This window comes from Bufo gargarizans, chromosome 6 (assembly GCF_014858855.1).
Source record: "Bufo gargarizans isolate SCDJY-AF-19 chromosome 6, ASM1485885v1, whole genome shotgun sequence".
NCBI classification, from domain to species: domain Eukaryota; kingdom Metazoa; phylum Chordata; class Amphibia; order Anura; family Bufonidae; genus Bufo; species Bufo gargarizans.
The window spans coordinates 289,890,801-289,906,814 of record NC_058085.1 but is presented as its reverse complement, the minus strand read 5'-3'; the positions used below and the strand labels follow the sequence as shown (position 1 = coordinate 289,906,814).

Below are 16,014 nucleotides of genomic sequence, written 5' to 3'. Positions count from 1 at the left end.
AGCACTTTTCTCTGATAATATATATTGCAAACATTTAATATTTGCCTAAACTGTTTATTTCTGCAAAGTTTGCTTAAAGTACAGTGACCATTTAGGCCGCATTCACAAATTTCACATCCACTTTTCATTCTGTGTGGAAATTGACCTGTCGTGTGGAGTTTCAAATCCACAGTCAATACTTTGTGCGGATTTCACCCTTTTCAATGTTAGGGTGAGATCTGTGGTGAAGCCACATCAAATCTGGAACCAAAACCAAAAGTAACAAAGATGGTGTTTGGTGTGGAAACGTACAGAAATCCACACAATAATTTATGTGGAATTTCTGCACGACTTCCCATACCCGTTTGCAGGGAGCCTTAATGCTCATGCTAATTCAAAACTGGAAAATGAGACCGTGACTGCTGGACGTCTTCTGTTATCTGCTGGCAGAGCAAAGAACTGAACATGTCGAATTCCAGTGCTTGTTCCTTCCAACATCTGCCATAGGGGGCGTCTTTGTACACAGATTGTCAGCTGATGACACCATTCAAAAATAGTTATCTACTATGTATGGGCAGCTTAAAGTGCCTCTCTAACTTTTATCTTCCTGTTGCTTTTACTTCCAAAATTGAGTGCTGATTTATTTTCGCTCTACTTTTATAGCAGTCAGAACTGTCAAAAAGACGTAAGTTTAAAGAGTAACACACTGACCGCCAGCAGCTGCCACTAGATGGAGTTCAATGTACAGTGCTGGCTCGTAAGCTCCCTCTAGTGGTGACTTATTATATGGTTATTTTCTCATGCAGAGAATTTGGAAGTCCAGAAAAACAAAGCTCCATCCACTATAAAAGGGATATTATGGAATTATTTAGCTGATATTTAAGGGTGGACATGCAATTTAAGGGCATCTGGTAGCAGGCCAAGACAAACCAGACTACATCAATTGTGCACACTCTACACTTAGCTCCTGAGTAGCCAAGTGGGACCGCATAGCCACATCTGTGGCATCTTACAAATAAAAATCTGTGGACGTGGCCACATGGTCCTACTAGATTGGTACACACTTTTGTTTTGGAATGCCCACCAGCTTGCTTTTGTTACAGCATTCAAAAGATCTGTTATGTAGCAGAGGTCTATGACGGTGGCAGATTCCTTTTAACAGTTATTGTATTGTCACATGTCAAGAGCGACTGTCATTTCTTTTAATAATAAAAACGGCATAATGTGTACATGCTGGGATCTCAGTGGAAACGTGAAATGTAGACCTCATTAGGAGAGCTCTGAAGTCTGGTGACTGCTCCACTAAGTAAATCTTTTCTTTTGTCTCCAGTATTTTAAGCACTGTGGCTTCACGCTGCTCTTGGCAGCAGACTCAGCTTTCACAATGTGAATAATTTAGCGCAGAGGTGATCTGTGAGGCCACTCGTTTCATAGCACAGAAATCGGAGAATGTCAGACTGTACTCCTCGAGGCGCTGAAATGAAGTAACTGTTGCCGAATACCTGGGCTAAGGGTTTACTGGCCAGTAACAAGGCGTTTATTAGCAGGGTGCTGAGATATTCATCATGTCTTTTCAATACTTATAAAAAGTATTCTCTCTTCCTTTGATTTTTTTTTTTCATATTTAAACCCCTTGATTAATGTTAAAATGAAAACCCAACGTCATATAGGACATGGCAGTTTCTTTTTAACAAAGGTAGAACCAGCCCCGTATCTCACCATTCATTGCTCCAGTTGTTCTGCTAGATTTATTTAGCACTGGCAGCTATGGGGCATGTCCTTTCTGCTACAACTGGGGGCAGTCAAAGGTTGGAACCGAGCATGCGCTTCCGGCTTAGTGAGCGGGACAAAGAAATTAGAAATAGAGCAAGCAGCAGGTGGCGCTATACAGATAGATTTCAGTAAATATAGTGGCTCAGTGGCTATACAAAATTTTTGATTTCATGCAATTACTAACATATTTAGATCCAGTTGCTGTTTTGAAAACTAGAATATTTTTTGTGGGACAACCCCTTTAATTTTCGCATCTAGGACACATTGAAATTATTACTGGCACAGCTGAATGCACCTTTGGCCTTCAGCTCTTCCATCTGAACCATTGATACACATGGATGCTCAGACGAGCATGCATGTGTTCACCATGGAAATGGGGAGTAAACCGTTGCTAGTCAGGAGGGGGGAGAGTCAGGGTACCCTCATGCACATTAGATGAACAGCCGATCCTGATGAAATTGGTAGGTTCGCCGACATTCATCTAATGTGTGTGGTCAAATGGAGATCTCACCTGTGATCAAAAACAATAGCCCTCGGAGCAACTTCATTGACGGAAAATCCCCTGCAAACTATAGTGCAATGCAAGTAAGTGCAGTTTTCAGTATCGGGTTACACATCGTGTTAAAAGCAGTGCGGATTTCCAGGTTTGCTGTATTCTGCTGCAGAAAAGGGACAGGCTTTTTGCAGCCAATATCCCCCTTGCCATCACCAATTGTGAAGTCCACGGTCACAATGTACTCTAGTCTAGTGCAGATTCTTTGTGTAAATATATGTCTGATCGGATGGGAGTGCAAACAGAGACGCTGTCAGCGCTGTGGGTATTAAAGCAGTTGACCATGATTTTTTTTATTGATGACCTATCCTGAAGATAGGTCATCAATATCAGATCGGTAGGGGTCCGGCACCCCCGCTGATCAGCTGGTTCAAGAGAAGGCACGTGCAGTGCCAGCGCAGCCTTCTCTTCATTCTTTACCTGCTCACATTCGGCAGCGCAACAGTGAGCCGGTGTAATTATAAAAAGCCATCCCATTCACTACTGTATATGTTTCTGTATGTCCGTTCTGCAAAAAAAATAGATTATTATTATTATTATTGTCCGCATTACGGACAAGGATAGAGCTGTTCGATTAGGGGCTAGCTGTTCCTTTCCGCAGAATACGGAATACACACGAACGTCATATGTATTTATTGTGGATCCGTTTTTTGGGACCGTAAAATGCATACGGTCGTGTGCATGAGCCCTACGTCATTCTTTATGGATTCACTCCTGTGTTTGGCTGAAAAACTCTGCATCTAAAACTGTACCGAGAACTGCATGTGTGATCCCAGCCTTACTGCAGATGAGCGTATTCTTGAATGTGATAGCTCAGATTATTCCAAATGAACCTTTCCCATGACCATACAAACATTCCTATGTAGACTATTTCTTGGCTTCTTTTTACTTTTTTCCAGGCAGAATTATGGCTTTCAGAGGAGAGAGGGGCAATGATGAACAACCCATGGAAATGATTAAAGTGTCTCATCTCAAGTAAGCGCTCCCGTACTGCTGCACTTCTGCAGAGATGATATGTGGAAGAATAAAGATCCCAGTAATCTTTTGCTCCTCCCGAGTCATTTCCTGTTGTGCATGGCAGATGTCTGGCCTTTCTGTCATAGATATATGCATACTATAGCTGCAGTGCTGAAATCTCTGCTCCTACATCATGAAGAGATGATTATGCCAACCTGACATCTGTCCTTGTGTATTCCAGGCAGTATCTGGTTGTGGTGTTTAAAGACAAGCCAATGGAATTGTGGGATATCAGGACGTGTACCCTGCTGCGGGAAATGTCCAAGGTCTTCCCTACTGTAACAGCCTTGGTACGTTCTGTTAATTGCTGGCGGCATTATTTTTACTTTACCTAGGGGTGATTTGTTCTAATTGAGTCATTAGATGTTGCTTAGCCACAAGGTCTCATAGAGGCCATTATATAATGCATGCATGTTCCAAACTTCTACTCTCTGCCCTGCGGTAATTAAACTAAACTGAACTTCTGCAAAAAGTAGATAAATAATGCTTGCTAGATATACCTTGTCAACAAAAAAATGCCATAGGCATACATGTCGTCAGATATTCAGGTAATGCCACAATCTGGACACTTGTGAAGTATATTTCTGTAATCCTTAGGGTACGACCACACGGCACAGTCATGGTGTGGTTAGGAATTGTAGCATCTTTTTTTCCCAATAGAAGTCAAAGGGGAAATTGGTTTCTGAGGCAGACCTGGCCAAGTTGTGATGGCTGCACCTGTTTTACGTGCAGACTACTACATAGAAAACATGCCCAACCGGCTGCTGACTGCATTAGTTATAGAGTTGGTCAGCTGCTTGCGGTATATATGTTTAGCATACACTCCTCACAAAAAGTTAGGGTTATTTGGCTTGTGGGTAAAATTTCAGGAGGAACCGAAAATGCACTGTAACCTTTACAGGTGAACGTAATGTGACCTTCTAAAACGTCATTGTTTCAGTACTTTTTGCACAACTTGCTGGTGTTTGATCCATGAATCACCCAATACATTTCTTGGTTCAATTAGAATTGGTATTTAAACAGTCCTCCTCATCATGCTGTTCACATTTTGACATCAAAAGACCAAAACAACACCTAACAATTCATCAACAGTACCTCGCCATTGCGAGGCTTCAAGTAGGATGTTCTCGGGCGGAAGTGGCCACTGAGCTTAGAGTTGCAGGTTGGAACTGAGATACAGAGAGACTGGAAGAGTCACAGAAAGGCATAGAAGTGGATGTCCTTTGGCCACATCCCACACTGATGACCGCTTCATTGTGAACAGTGCCTTGCGGAACCAGATGATGAATACCGCACAACTCCAGGCACATTTAGGGAGGTGAGAGGCACCCAAGTGTTATGTCAGACCATTCAAAATGGTTTACATCACCATGGTCTGCGTGCTAGGTGACCTGCAAGGGTACCTTACCACACCACCAGGCACAGACATCATCCTCTTGCATGGGCCAGGTAGCATCTAAGCTGGACGAGGGACTAGTGGACCTCAGTGCTGTTCACTGATGAAAGTCCTTTCACGCTGAGCAGAAATGATGGCTGCCAACGATGTTGGGGATGTCAAGGAGAGCACTATGCATCAGCCACTGTTGTCACCAGACGAGCCTTTGGTGGTGGTAATGTTACAGTGTGGCAGGTGTGTCTAGTCAATACAGAACTGCCCTACACATTGTCAGTGGTACAGTGACAAGCTCATACTACTTGAATAATGTAATTAATCCAGTCATTGTGTCTCTGCATTAACAACACAGGCCTAACTTTATCTTCATGGAGGACAATGCGCCAGATCATTAAGGTCACATCATTAGGGAACGGCTGCTGGAGACTGGGGTACCTCAAATGGAGTGGCCTGCACTTTCTCCAGACCTGAATCCCATTGAAAACCTATGGGATCAGCTGAGTCACCATGTAGAGGCTCGTAAGTCTGTACCCCAGAACCTCAATGACCTGAGGGCCGTGCTTCAAGAAGAGTGGGATGCCATGCCTCAGCAGACAATAAGTTGACTTGTGAACAGCATAATATGTCGTTGTCAAGCTGTAATTGATGCTCAAGGCCACATGACAAGTTATTGAGACATTGACATTTTTGTAGGGGTATACCCACTATTGATGTTAGCTTTTGTTTCAAAAGCTGTAACAGGGCCCTCCATCCGTCATGTGTAATACTGGTATTTTCCTACGTTGCAGAAACGCCTTTGGTCCTCCTTTAGCATCAGAGCCTTATTTAGGTGTTCACTCCTTTGAGTGTAATTTAGGTTAATTTATGGTATGGCCATAAGATATGCCATATATGTCCGATTGGTGCAGTCACGTCCCATCAATTGGGTAAAAGGGTAAAGGGTAGGAGAGCACTGACAATTTCACATGCGGTTTTCTTCGTAGTCTGTGTAGAATAACAGCCAAATAAGGGGCACTTGACTGTTTCTCTGTCTCTCGTAGAAGTCTGTATTCAAGCTGCAAATCGTCTTCTCACATTTTGCCCTAAGGTTAAGGGTGGCTTTGGAGAGCAGTGATCTTAGGGAAATTAAGATTAACATATTGGAATGAAATATTTTTTTTCAATAGACAAATCATACCTGTAGCTCAAAACCTGGCCCTATATCTGCACGTTTGTTTGTCACTTTGCTCCAGGACGCCAGTATGCTTGTTGCTGTGTCCTTCATGTCAACATTTGGTGCTTTTCCTTCAGTAGATTCTATACATACTGATTTGGTAAAATGTTTCGCCCTGCGATCTGTAAATATCTAATTCCTATTTTGCTCGGCATTGTAACCCAGCAGCTTCTTCCTTCTTTGTCTCTCAGGAGTGGTCGCCTTCTCATAATCTGAAGAGTCTTCGTAAGAAACATATGGCAGCTCGCGAGGCAATGGCACGTCAGACAGTCTCTTCAGACGCTGATCTGAGCAGTGTTGAATCCTCAGTCATCAGGTAAAGCATCTGCCAGCTCTCTAGCACTTCGCTAATAGTTCAAAGCCTGCTCTCCATATTTTATATGTCACATTTTAGACAGAGAGACGAATAGAAGCCTTGAAGATATGTGTAAAATGAGCTGACCGCTGCTAATAATGACATGTTTTATACCATAGATAATATTTTACAAATAGGAAACAGCCGTATAGATATAACATAACAAAAAAGCTGTGACCTGAACTACACAGACCAGCAGAATGGGGCTCTGACATCCTAAGCAGAAGGCCTATGCATGCTTAAAAATGAAGCATTTCAGGATCATGGGATAGCCAGGTAGATCTGCCATGAACTGATTTTGCTTTTGTAATTACCAGTACTTTCATTAATTCCTTGTTACTACTCCCATTATCCATAAATAACAGCAGCTCGTCTGGGTATTATACACAAATCTTGATGTTAAAGTTGGTGTTCTGTCTATGTCAACCCCTTCAAGGAACCAATCCAGCATGACCATCAGCTGATTGACTTGGGTCTACCTTCCAAAAACATCCGTCAGTCATCTGTTATTGTCAAGGAAAGTTGTAGCCGGGGATACATTAAATGAAATATTACATGGCGCCCATTCAAGTGATCAGACGAAAAAGAGTAGTAGGACAGCACCACTTACTTGAATTCATTCAAGAGGCTTTGCGGCGGTGCTCGTGACGTCAGGTCCCGGCCTCATGGACCCCACAAATATCAGAAAAATCGAAGGAAGTCACGGCACTCCAAAGGCTATTCAGTGTTTTTATTACACCACAAAATCAGCAGCAACGTTTCGACAATAGTCTTTTTCAAGCTACAAGCATGTTCACAAATGACTCACAATATATAAGGGTACTAATTCATACCAATTACCCAGTGAATGTGCACTAACACAAATCCCACCCCTTCTCAGGTACATACAATCATATAACTAATTAATCAACCATCATGTGTATTTAATATGAGGCTTACCAAGCGTTCACATGTGCGGCTGTCACTGTGTAGTGCATCCATGGCGAGCGGCGTCTTCCGCATACGAATGCGCCTGCGCGAACATCCTAACGGGATTCACATACAACTCAACGTCATCTAAGCAGTCACATGACCATTGACGCTGTTCTCGGTCACCTGACTGGTGACGTGTCTAAGCGTCTACTCGCTGTCATAGTAACCACAGGTCCTATAAGGGAAAACTTTCCTATCATGTAGATTCCTTCGTTGGATATTATTTTTAATACACACTGAGGATTACACAGACGCCGGTCACCATGGGCGCAACATCAGAGAGACAGCCTTATTAAACAACAATGAAAAATAAACAAAAACAGAAACAGCGACGAGAGAACCGATCTCAGCAGGCCATCTATAAAACCTCAGTCATAGCTAAATTGCAGTTCAGTACACCAACTGTAAATATGTCAGGCGGAGACACATGATCTCACACATAAATATGATCGCATAAAGAGAGATCAAAAAAAGGGAATCAACATGAGATCCCATTGGAGAAATTTCAGAAAAGATCCTACTAGTAAAACAACACAGGGCTGTGTAAACAGTATGGTCCTCCCAATATTCATTTAATTGGAAAAATATTATTCAAGAGTGGCAAGTGTAACATAAAGGTTGAGATCCCGTGCTATACACGGTGCAAAGTAATCAGACCCACCCAAGTGCTGATAGCCAGGGGTGTAGCAGTATGATATGCTCAAAATCACACTGTCCACTGTTGTTGGACAAGGAGTACTAGGGCCACAACCATCGTCCCCCCTCTATCAAAAGAGGGACCACCGTTGTGTGCCCCCGCATGGTCTGGGCCCCACCGTCAGGTGGACCCCTATCATGCTTACCCCCAAAGTCTCCTACACAGATCTAAGAACTCCAATAAAAAACAACCTATGTCACCAGCCATCCAGATTCTTCTGTCTACATGAAGTAGCCTCCAAGATGGATAATGTAGGATCTAATCAAATTGTTAATTTAATGAATAATGTGTTTCCGCCACACATAATCAGTTAGTGGAACCTAATGCACAACACGTGCAATAATATAATAACCTGCTGGACGGCTCCCAGGTCACTGTTCCCATCCTTCGCGCACATCCCGCGTGGATGCCTCATCTATTAGTGAAAAACACAAAAATACAACAAGAAGAATAAAATTTAAAATTTATAATCTCGATTATATATCGGGTACTGTTACTTATTACATATAAAAACCCCTTTCTTTTCACATCCTGTTAGACGACTCAGAAGAGAGAACCCACCTTGAACTCCCGATTGAGTCCCTTGGGCTCAATGGTGTCCAACTCAAAGATCCATCTGAGTTCCAGACGTTTCAGTAGTCGTTCCCGATCGCCCCCTCTCTGAGGCGCGGGAACGCCATCAATAACCCTAAACCTCAACTGTGCAACGGTATGTTTGAATCTGTAAAAATGTTCTGGGACCGGGAGTTCACTCTCCAGATTTCCAGACATGCTCTCCATTTTCGTAAACAGTTTCCGAATGGAATACCTGTGTTGGTTAATTCTCAATTTGCAGGCCTGTGTGGTCTCACCCACATAGATGAGACCACACGGGCACTGCAATGTATAGATCACAAATTCAGAAGAGCACGTGTAGAAACCCTTTATATCATACCTCTTCCCACTATGTGGATGGAAAAAGGTTTGTCCCTTCTGTACATTATTGCAATTGCAACAGTTGAGGCAGGGATAGCATCCCTTTCTGGAGAGGCGTGACTTGTCAGGCCTCTGCAGAAAGGAATGCACCAACTGATCTCCAAGATTTTTAGACCTTCTGTAGGACATAAGCGGTGGTGTCTGAAACTCGGCAATGTCTGGGAAAGAGCGTGTCAGGATCGACCAATTTCGTCTGAGCGAATCTGTTATTTGTTTGCTCAAAACCGAATGTGTGGACACAAAGGGTAATCTCTTATTGTCAGTTTTAATTCTAGTCGAGGTCAACAAATGCGTCCTTGTATGTTGTCTGACTTTGTCAAGATGTCTCTGAACCAACTTTTTGGGATACCTTCTGGCTATGAACTTAGAGCTCATTGCCTGCAATCCCTCATCCATTTTTTTATCATCTGAGATGATGCGTCTCACCCTTAGAAGTTGACTATATGGAAGAGAACTCAGCATGTTCTTAGGGTGAGCGCTGTCAAAGCGTAACATACTATTTCGATCCGTTGGTTTGACAAAAATGTCTGTTTGAAGACCGCTTTCAGCCACATAGACTGATGTGTCTAGAAATTGTATGGAGTGCAACGAATCCACCCTAGTGAACTTCAGTTGTGTATGGACACTATTGATTAAGTCATGAAACTCTCCTAACTCCACATCAGTCCCTGACCATATGAGGAAGATGTCGTCTATATACCTCATCCACCCGGACACAAAATGGAACAGGGTGGATGGGTATATAAACGACTCCTCCACATATGTCATATAGATGTTGGCATATGTCGGGGCCATATTCGACCCCATGGCAGTCCCACGATTTTGGATATAAAACTTTTTATCAAAGCTAAAATAGTTACTCGTCAGCAGGATCTCCAACAGTGAGCTGACAAATTCACATACTATAGCGGGATGGTCAGTTTGTTGCAAGGCCCACTGCACCGCTTCCAAGCCTTTTTCATGTTCAATGCAGGTATATAGACTGGTGACATCGAAGGACACCAGTCTATCACCCGCACCGAACGTCAACTGTTGGATCCTGTTGAGGAATTCAGTCGTATCCCTCACATATGACTTTGCCCCCGTTGCCGCAGACCTCAACACTTTGTCGATGAACACAGCCGCAGGGGCAAAGACGGAATCTATACCCGCCACTATGGGACGTCCTGGCGGGTTGTATAGATCTTTGTGTATCTTTGGTAAGACATATAGGGTGGGCGTCACTGGATGTTTCTCTATCAGATAGCTATGGAATTTTACATCTATGATGTTATTAGCATAAGCATTATCTACCAGTATTTTTATTTTCTTCATCACACCGAATTTCGGATCTTCATTGACTTGTCTATACACTTCTGTGTCTTGCAGTTGTTTTTCAATTTCACTGACATATTGTGTAGTATTCATAACCACAATTGCCCCTCCCTTGTCGGCTGCCTTAATCGTAAGCTCTTTACGCCGACCAAGGGAGGTCAATGCAACTTTTTCATCCTTGGTCAGGTTAGAACCGGAGACACCATCATTCTGCTGTCTCAATCTAGTGACATCCGACCGGACCAAGGATACAAAAGTGTCTATTGCTTTGTGGTATATCGGGGGTTGGAAATCACTCTTAATGTGTAGCCCCAAATCAGTCAATCTTAAAATACTGTGCTCAGTGTCATCAGAGGCCCCGGGAGGAAGTCCCTCCCTGGGTCTTTGAGTCTGATCATTGAAAAAAACTTTTAACTTAATCCGCCTAAAGAAATGTAACAAATCAATTTCATTTTGAAACCAGTCAACCGTGGATGTAGGGCAAAAAGACAATCCCTTATTCAATACTCTTAATTCCACATCAGTGAGGTCATAAGAGGAAATATTTACCACCAATTGAGTCCCATTCATTGTGCCGACTTCTGTGCACCTCTTCTCCCCTGCTGTGACACAGGTGTTTTGGTTCCCACCGGTGGTTTGGCTGACCGTGTTGAGCGGATATTCCTGGTTGTTCCTTCTATGCTGGTGATGTTTGCGTCCTCCCCTGCGTCTTCCCCTGTGTCCCTTAGGGGTCCCGATCCTAAAAAATCAGTCCCATTGATGCCCTCAGTGGAGGAGTCCGTATCAGTGAAGTCTGTACGACGTCCCCTTGGTCTCTGGAATCTGCGTTTTTTCTGTGACCTGAATTTATTGACCTCTGGTTGTGTTCTTTTATAGATGTTCCCCTTGGTGTAATCCTCCTCATCTCTAGACCACTTCTGCCTTTTAGTCTCCTCAATATTAAGGCGGTATTTATGAAGATCTCCTTTGATTTGGTCAAGGAATTTGTCGTATTCCTGTGTGCTGGTGATTGATTTTAGTCGCTCCTCGTGCTCCTGCACCCTTGTATTAATTTTGATTGTGTCCTTCTGTAAGAACTCCATATTCAATAACATAATGTCCATGGAGAACCGATTCGCAATTTCCATGAATTTATTTAGGAATTCTTGATTCTCAGGAAACAAAATTGGTCTGAAGTGAGTCCTCAGACCCCGAGGTATGCGACTCACCCTGTAGTATTCTCTTAGGGTTAGGAGATGTAGTTCCGAATTAATAAGTTGTTTTCTCTCATTCACCAACCTGCGCTTGATGGAATCAGCAGTCGGTTTGTTCAGGAAGGCTCCCTCACCCTCGTCGCCACTCAGGATGTGATTGATTTGATCACTTGAATAAACAGAGCTGTGTGGTGTAGCCATTATGCTTATGCCGCTCAAATCCATGAAAAAAACACGAAAAAACTAGTTGTTTTCAATCCATGGACAGTGTGCAAGTCCTCAGGCCCAAACGGATCAGACGAAAAAGAGTAGTAGGACAGCACCACTTACTTGAATTCATTCAAGAGGCTTTGCGGCGGTGCTCGTGACGTCAGGTCCCGGCCTCATGGACCCCACAAATATCAGAAAAATCGAGGCCCTAGTACTCCTTGTCCAACAACAGTGGACAGTGTGATTTTGAGCATATCATACTGCTACACCCCTGGCTATCAGCACTTGGGTGGGTCTGATTACTTTGCACCGTGTATAGCACGGGATCTCAACCTTTATGTTACACTTGCCACTCTTGAATAATATTTTTCCAATTAAATGAATATTGGGAGGACCATACTGTTTACACAGCCCTGTGTTGTTTTACTAGTAGGATCTTTTCTGAAATTTCTCCAATGGGATCTCATGTTGATTCCCTTTTTTTGATCTCTCTTTATGCGATCATATTTATGTGTGAGATCATGTGTCTCCGCCTGACATATTTACAGTTGGTGTACTGAACTGCAATTTAGCTATGACTGAGGTTTTATAGATGGCCTGCTGAGATCGGTTCTCTCGTCGCTGTTTCTGTTTTTGTTTATTTTTCATTGTTGTTTAATAAGGCTGTCTCTCTGATGTTGCGCCCATGGTGACCGGCGTCTGTGTAATCCTCAGTGTGTATTAAAAATAATATCCAACGAAGGAATCTACATGATAGGAAAGTTTTCCCCTATAGGACCTGTGGTTACTATGACAGCGAGTAGACGCTTAGACACGTCACCAGTCAGGTGACCGAGAACAGCGTCAATGGTCATGTGACTGCTTAGATGACGTTGAGTTGTATGTGAATCCCGTTAGGATGTTCGCGCAGGCGCATTCGTATGCGGAAGACGCCGCTCGCCATGGATGCACTACACAGTGACAGCCGCACATGTGAACGCTTGGTAAGCCTCATATTAAATACACATGATGGTTGATTAATTAGTTATATGATTGTATGTACCTGAGAAGGGGTGGGATTTGTGTTAGTGCACATTCACTGGGTAATTGGTATGAATTAGTACCCTTATATATTGTGAGTCATTTGTGAACATGCTTGTAGCTTGAAAAAGACTATTGTCGAAACGTTGCTGCTGATTTTGTGGTGTAATAAAAACACTGAATAGCCTTTGGAGTGCCGTGACTTCCTTCGATTTTTCCGCCCATTCAAGTGAGTTATCGTCGGTGTAATAAAGAGGTGGGACAGGTCTGCCGTAGCAGGAAGCGCTGACACTAAGCAGCACCACTCTAAGGCTAGCCATAAACATTAGATTATTGAACTCAAAGATCATCTAATGTGTATAGTGGTGCTCCAGGGGGAAAGAAGGAGCAGGCTGTTAGATTCCATGATGTCCTATCCTTCCGTTCTCAGAGAAGATAAGTCGCTGCTAGAGGAATCTGGCAATGACAACTGGCGGGGCCCCCCCCCCCCCCCCCCCCCACACCCTTTTCAGAGCACATGAATGCTCAGCCCAGTGGCGTAACCAGAAATGAACGAGGCCCCACCTCACCCCAGCAACTTCTTCGCAACCCCCACTCCTGTGGCTAGTCAAAATCGTTCTCTCAGACCAGGCCCGTCAGCTGCTTCGTCAGTTACCTACACTGTATGTTATGTCACTGTATATATTGTGATGTCATTGTATAATACTGTTGAGGGGACCCTGACAATAAAATCTTTTAGTCCTCCTCCTGGGTTGCCCCTTGTGAGTTACAGCCCTGTAAGCAGTCGCCTCCCCTTTTTTCACGATCGCTACGCCACATGGCTCAGCCGTCCCACGCTTGCATGTGTATGGGAGGCTGAGCCATATGGCCAGTTTAATTCAAAGGGCAGAGTCCTGAGCCGGGAGACTGTCCCAGTGCCATCCCGATGTATCTTCTGGTTTGAGATAAAGGAAATTGTTCTTGCAGGTCGATAGATAAAATGACTCCCACATGCTGCTGCATTTTATTACTTTCCAACCTCTCATCCAATCAATGTCCATGTGGGTGATTTGGCAGAAGAATGGCACAGACTTCTATAGAAAACCGGCGCATTAGCCTGAAGAACGGATCATGAAGGCTGCTGGTTTTCCGCTTTGTACATTTCTCCCTGTATGGCCATTGACTGTGTATTAATGCTGCACTAATGAGGCAATTAGAAGGAAGAGTGGCAAAGAGAATGACTAAGTAGCTGGTGCCAGCATTTACCTGCCGTATTAGTCTGTTACAGGAGGCGGAGAGCAAGTCGGAGCTGAGCCAGAATATCTCTGCACGGGAACACTTTGTGTTTGCAGACACAGATGGGCAAGTTTATCACCTTACCGTGGAAGGGAACACTGTGAAAGACAGCGCCAGGATTCCCCCAGATGTGAGTTCATCTCTCTGCTTTTATGCCAATGGCAGGTTTGCCCTGCAGGGAAGTGAAGGGAATACTGCCATTTAGCTGCACAGAAAATAAATGCCGCAGTTTGTTGTCATCGAGGTTCTCTTGCCCAGTTTGTTTTATTCATTCGCTTTATGACTCGTGATCGTGACCCATCAAATATTAAAGCTTCACTAAGGCTACTTTCACAGTTGCGGCAGACAGATCCAGCAAAATGTTTGCCAACTGATAGCATTTATAAGACTGACCAGGATCCTGATCAGTCTTAAAAATGCCTAATCAGTCAGAAAAATGCATTAAAATGCCTGATCCGTCTTTCCGGTGTCATCACCTTTTTTTCGGTCTGTGCATGCGCAGGCCTGAAGGATGTATCAGGCATTCCAGTATTTTGCACTAATACATTCCTATGGGAAAAAATGGCGGATCCGGCATTCAGGCAAGTCTTCAGTTTTTTGGGCCGGAGATAAAATCGTAGCATGCTGCGGTTTTATATTTTGCCTGATCAGTCAAAAAGACTAACTGAAGATATCTGTAAATAATAAATCAAGGCAAATGGACTTACTGTAGATTTCTTGAAAACGATTCACTCGTTCTTCCAACAAGCTTTCTCAATTCTGAGCGACTGTACAAGAATTCTCTGGGAATTAATTCTTGTACAGTCACTCAGAATTGAGAAAGCTCGTTGGAAAAACGAGTGAAACGTTTTCAAGAAATCTACAGTAAGTCCAGTTGCCTTGATTTATTCATTACAGATATACCATGACCTGCATAAATGAGAACCTTCACAGACATATTGAACTGAAGACGTCCTGATGCATCCTGAACGGATTGCTCTCCATTCAGAATGCATGGGGATATAACTGATCAGTTCTTTTCCGGCATTGAGCACTTTTGACGGAACTCAGTGCCGGAAAAAAAGTGTGAAAGTACCCTAAACCATCACCTTTTCCACTATGGAGGTAACCATTTTGTGAACTCCCTAGATCACATAGTGTAAATGTCATAAGCGTTGATGAAAATCACCAATGCAATTACAAAATAAGAAAGCTGATGACAGGGGATTGTAGAAAGCTGCACTGTGGCAGTACACAAGAGTCTACATCAATGTGCCAAATCCAGGTAGGTCCCATGGAACTAGAGAAATGTCCAGCACTTGTGGAGCGTCATTCTTCCAGTCAGTGAGGGATCCAGAGGTCAGAACTCGCGGATCATAATGTTATATGCTGCAACGTTATCAGATGGGAAGACCCCGGGGGTGCCCAACCTTTTCTTGTATGAGGGTCCCAGTGTCAGACAGCAATGAACCTATGATAAATTTATGCTATATCATCTGTATATATGATAAATGTCTGATAGTTGCGGTTCCGTCCTATTGAAAAAAAAAAAGGAGACCCCCATGCTCCCTTGTTTGGCACTCCGGAGACGAGGTGGCCACACAACCATTGAAATCCTGTAAATTACAATGGAGAGAGACACACATCTTTACAGCTCCCAAACCTGTTAGAATTGTATGGTATAGATATGTCATACATGTCTCCTACTGGAATACCTCTTTAAAGAAGAACTCTAGATAATGTGATATCATGGTCTACATCATGCATAGCATAGTAACAGTTTCTCCTCTAACTTTAAAGGGGTGTTCCCATCTTATAAAGTGACGGCATATAGCTTAGGATATCCCATCATTTTATGATAGGTAGTGAACTGACCTCTGGAACCCTCACTGATCCCGAGTATAAAAGTGCCTAATTTATCTGCACAACAGCGCCTTGACCTCCCGCAGTGCAGAGAACTGCAGCCAACAGTGAATTGGGCCGGCTACAGTACCCTACACATCTGGGAACTGGTATAGCCACATAGGGGAGATTTAGCAAACTGGTGTAAAGTAAAACTGGCCTAGTTGCCCATAGCAGCCAATCAGATTCCACCT

At 43.4% G+C, this 16,014-nt stretch overlaps 1 protein-coding gene across 4 annotated transcripts in view; it reads left to right on the top strand.

Moving 5' to 3' along the window:
• The window catches only part of WDR11 (WD repeat domain 11), a 156,148-nt gene that overhangs the window by 98,776 nt on the left and 41,358 nt on the right, over nt 1–16,014 (top strand). For all 4 annotated transcript variants that reach the window (XM_044296331.1, XM_044296330.1, XM_044296329.1 and 1 more), the window contains 4 exons: nt 3,205–3,280; nt 3,504–3,612; nt 6,120–6,244; nt 13,922–14,069. In XM_044296331.1, coding sequence (XP_044152266.1) covers nt 3,205–3,280; nt 3,504–3,612; nt 6,120–6,244; nt 13,922–14,069 — 458 coding nt within the window. The remainder of the gene's footprint in view (nt 1–3,204; nt 3,281–3,503; nt 3,613–6,119; nt 6,245–13,921; nt 14,070–16,014) is intronic.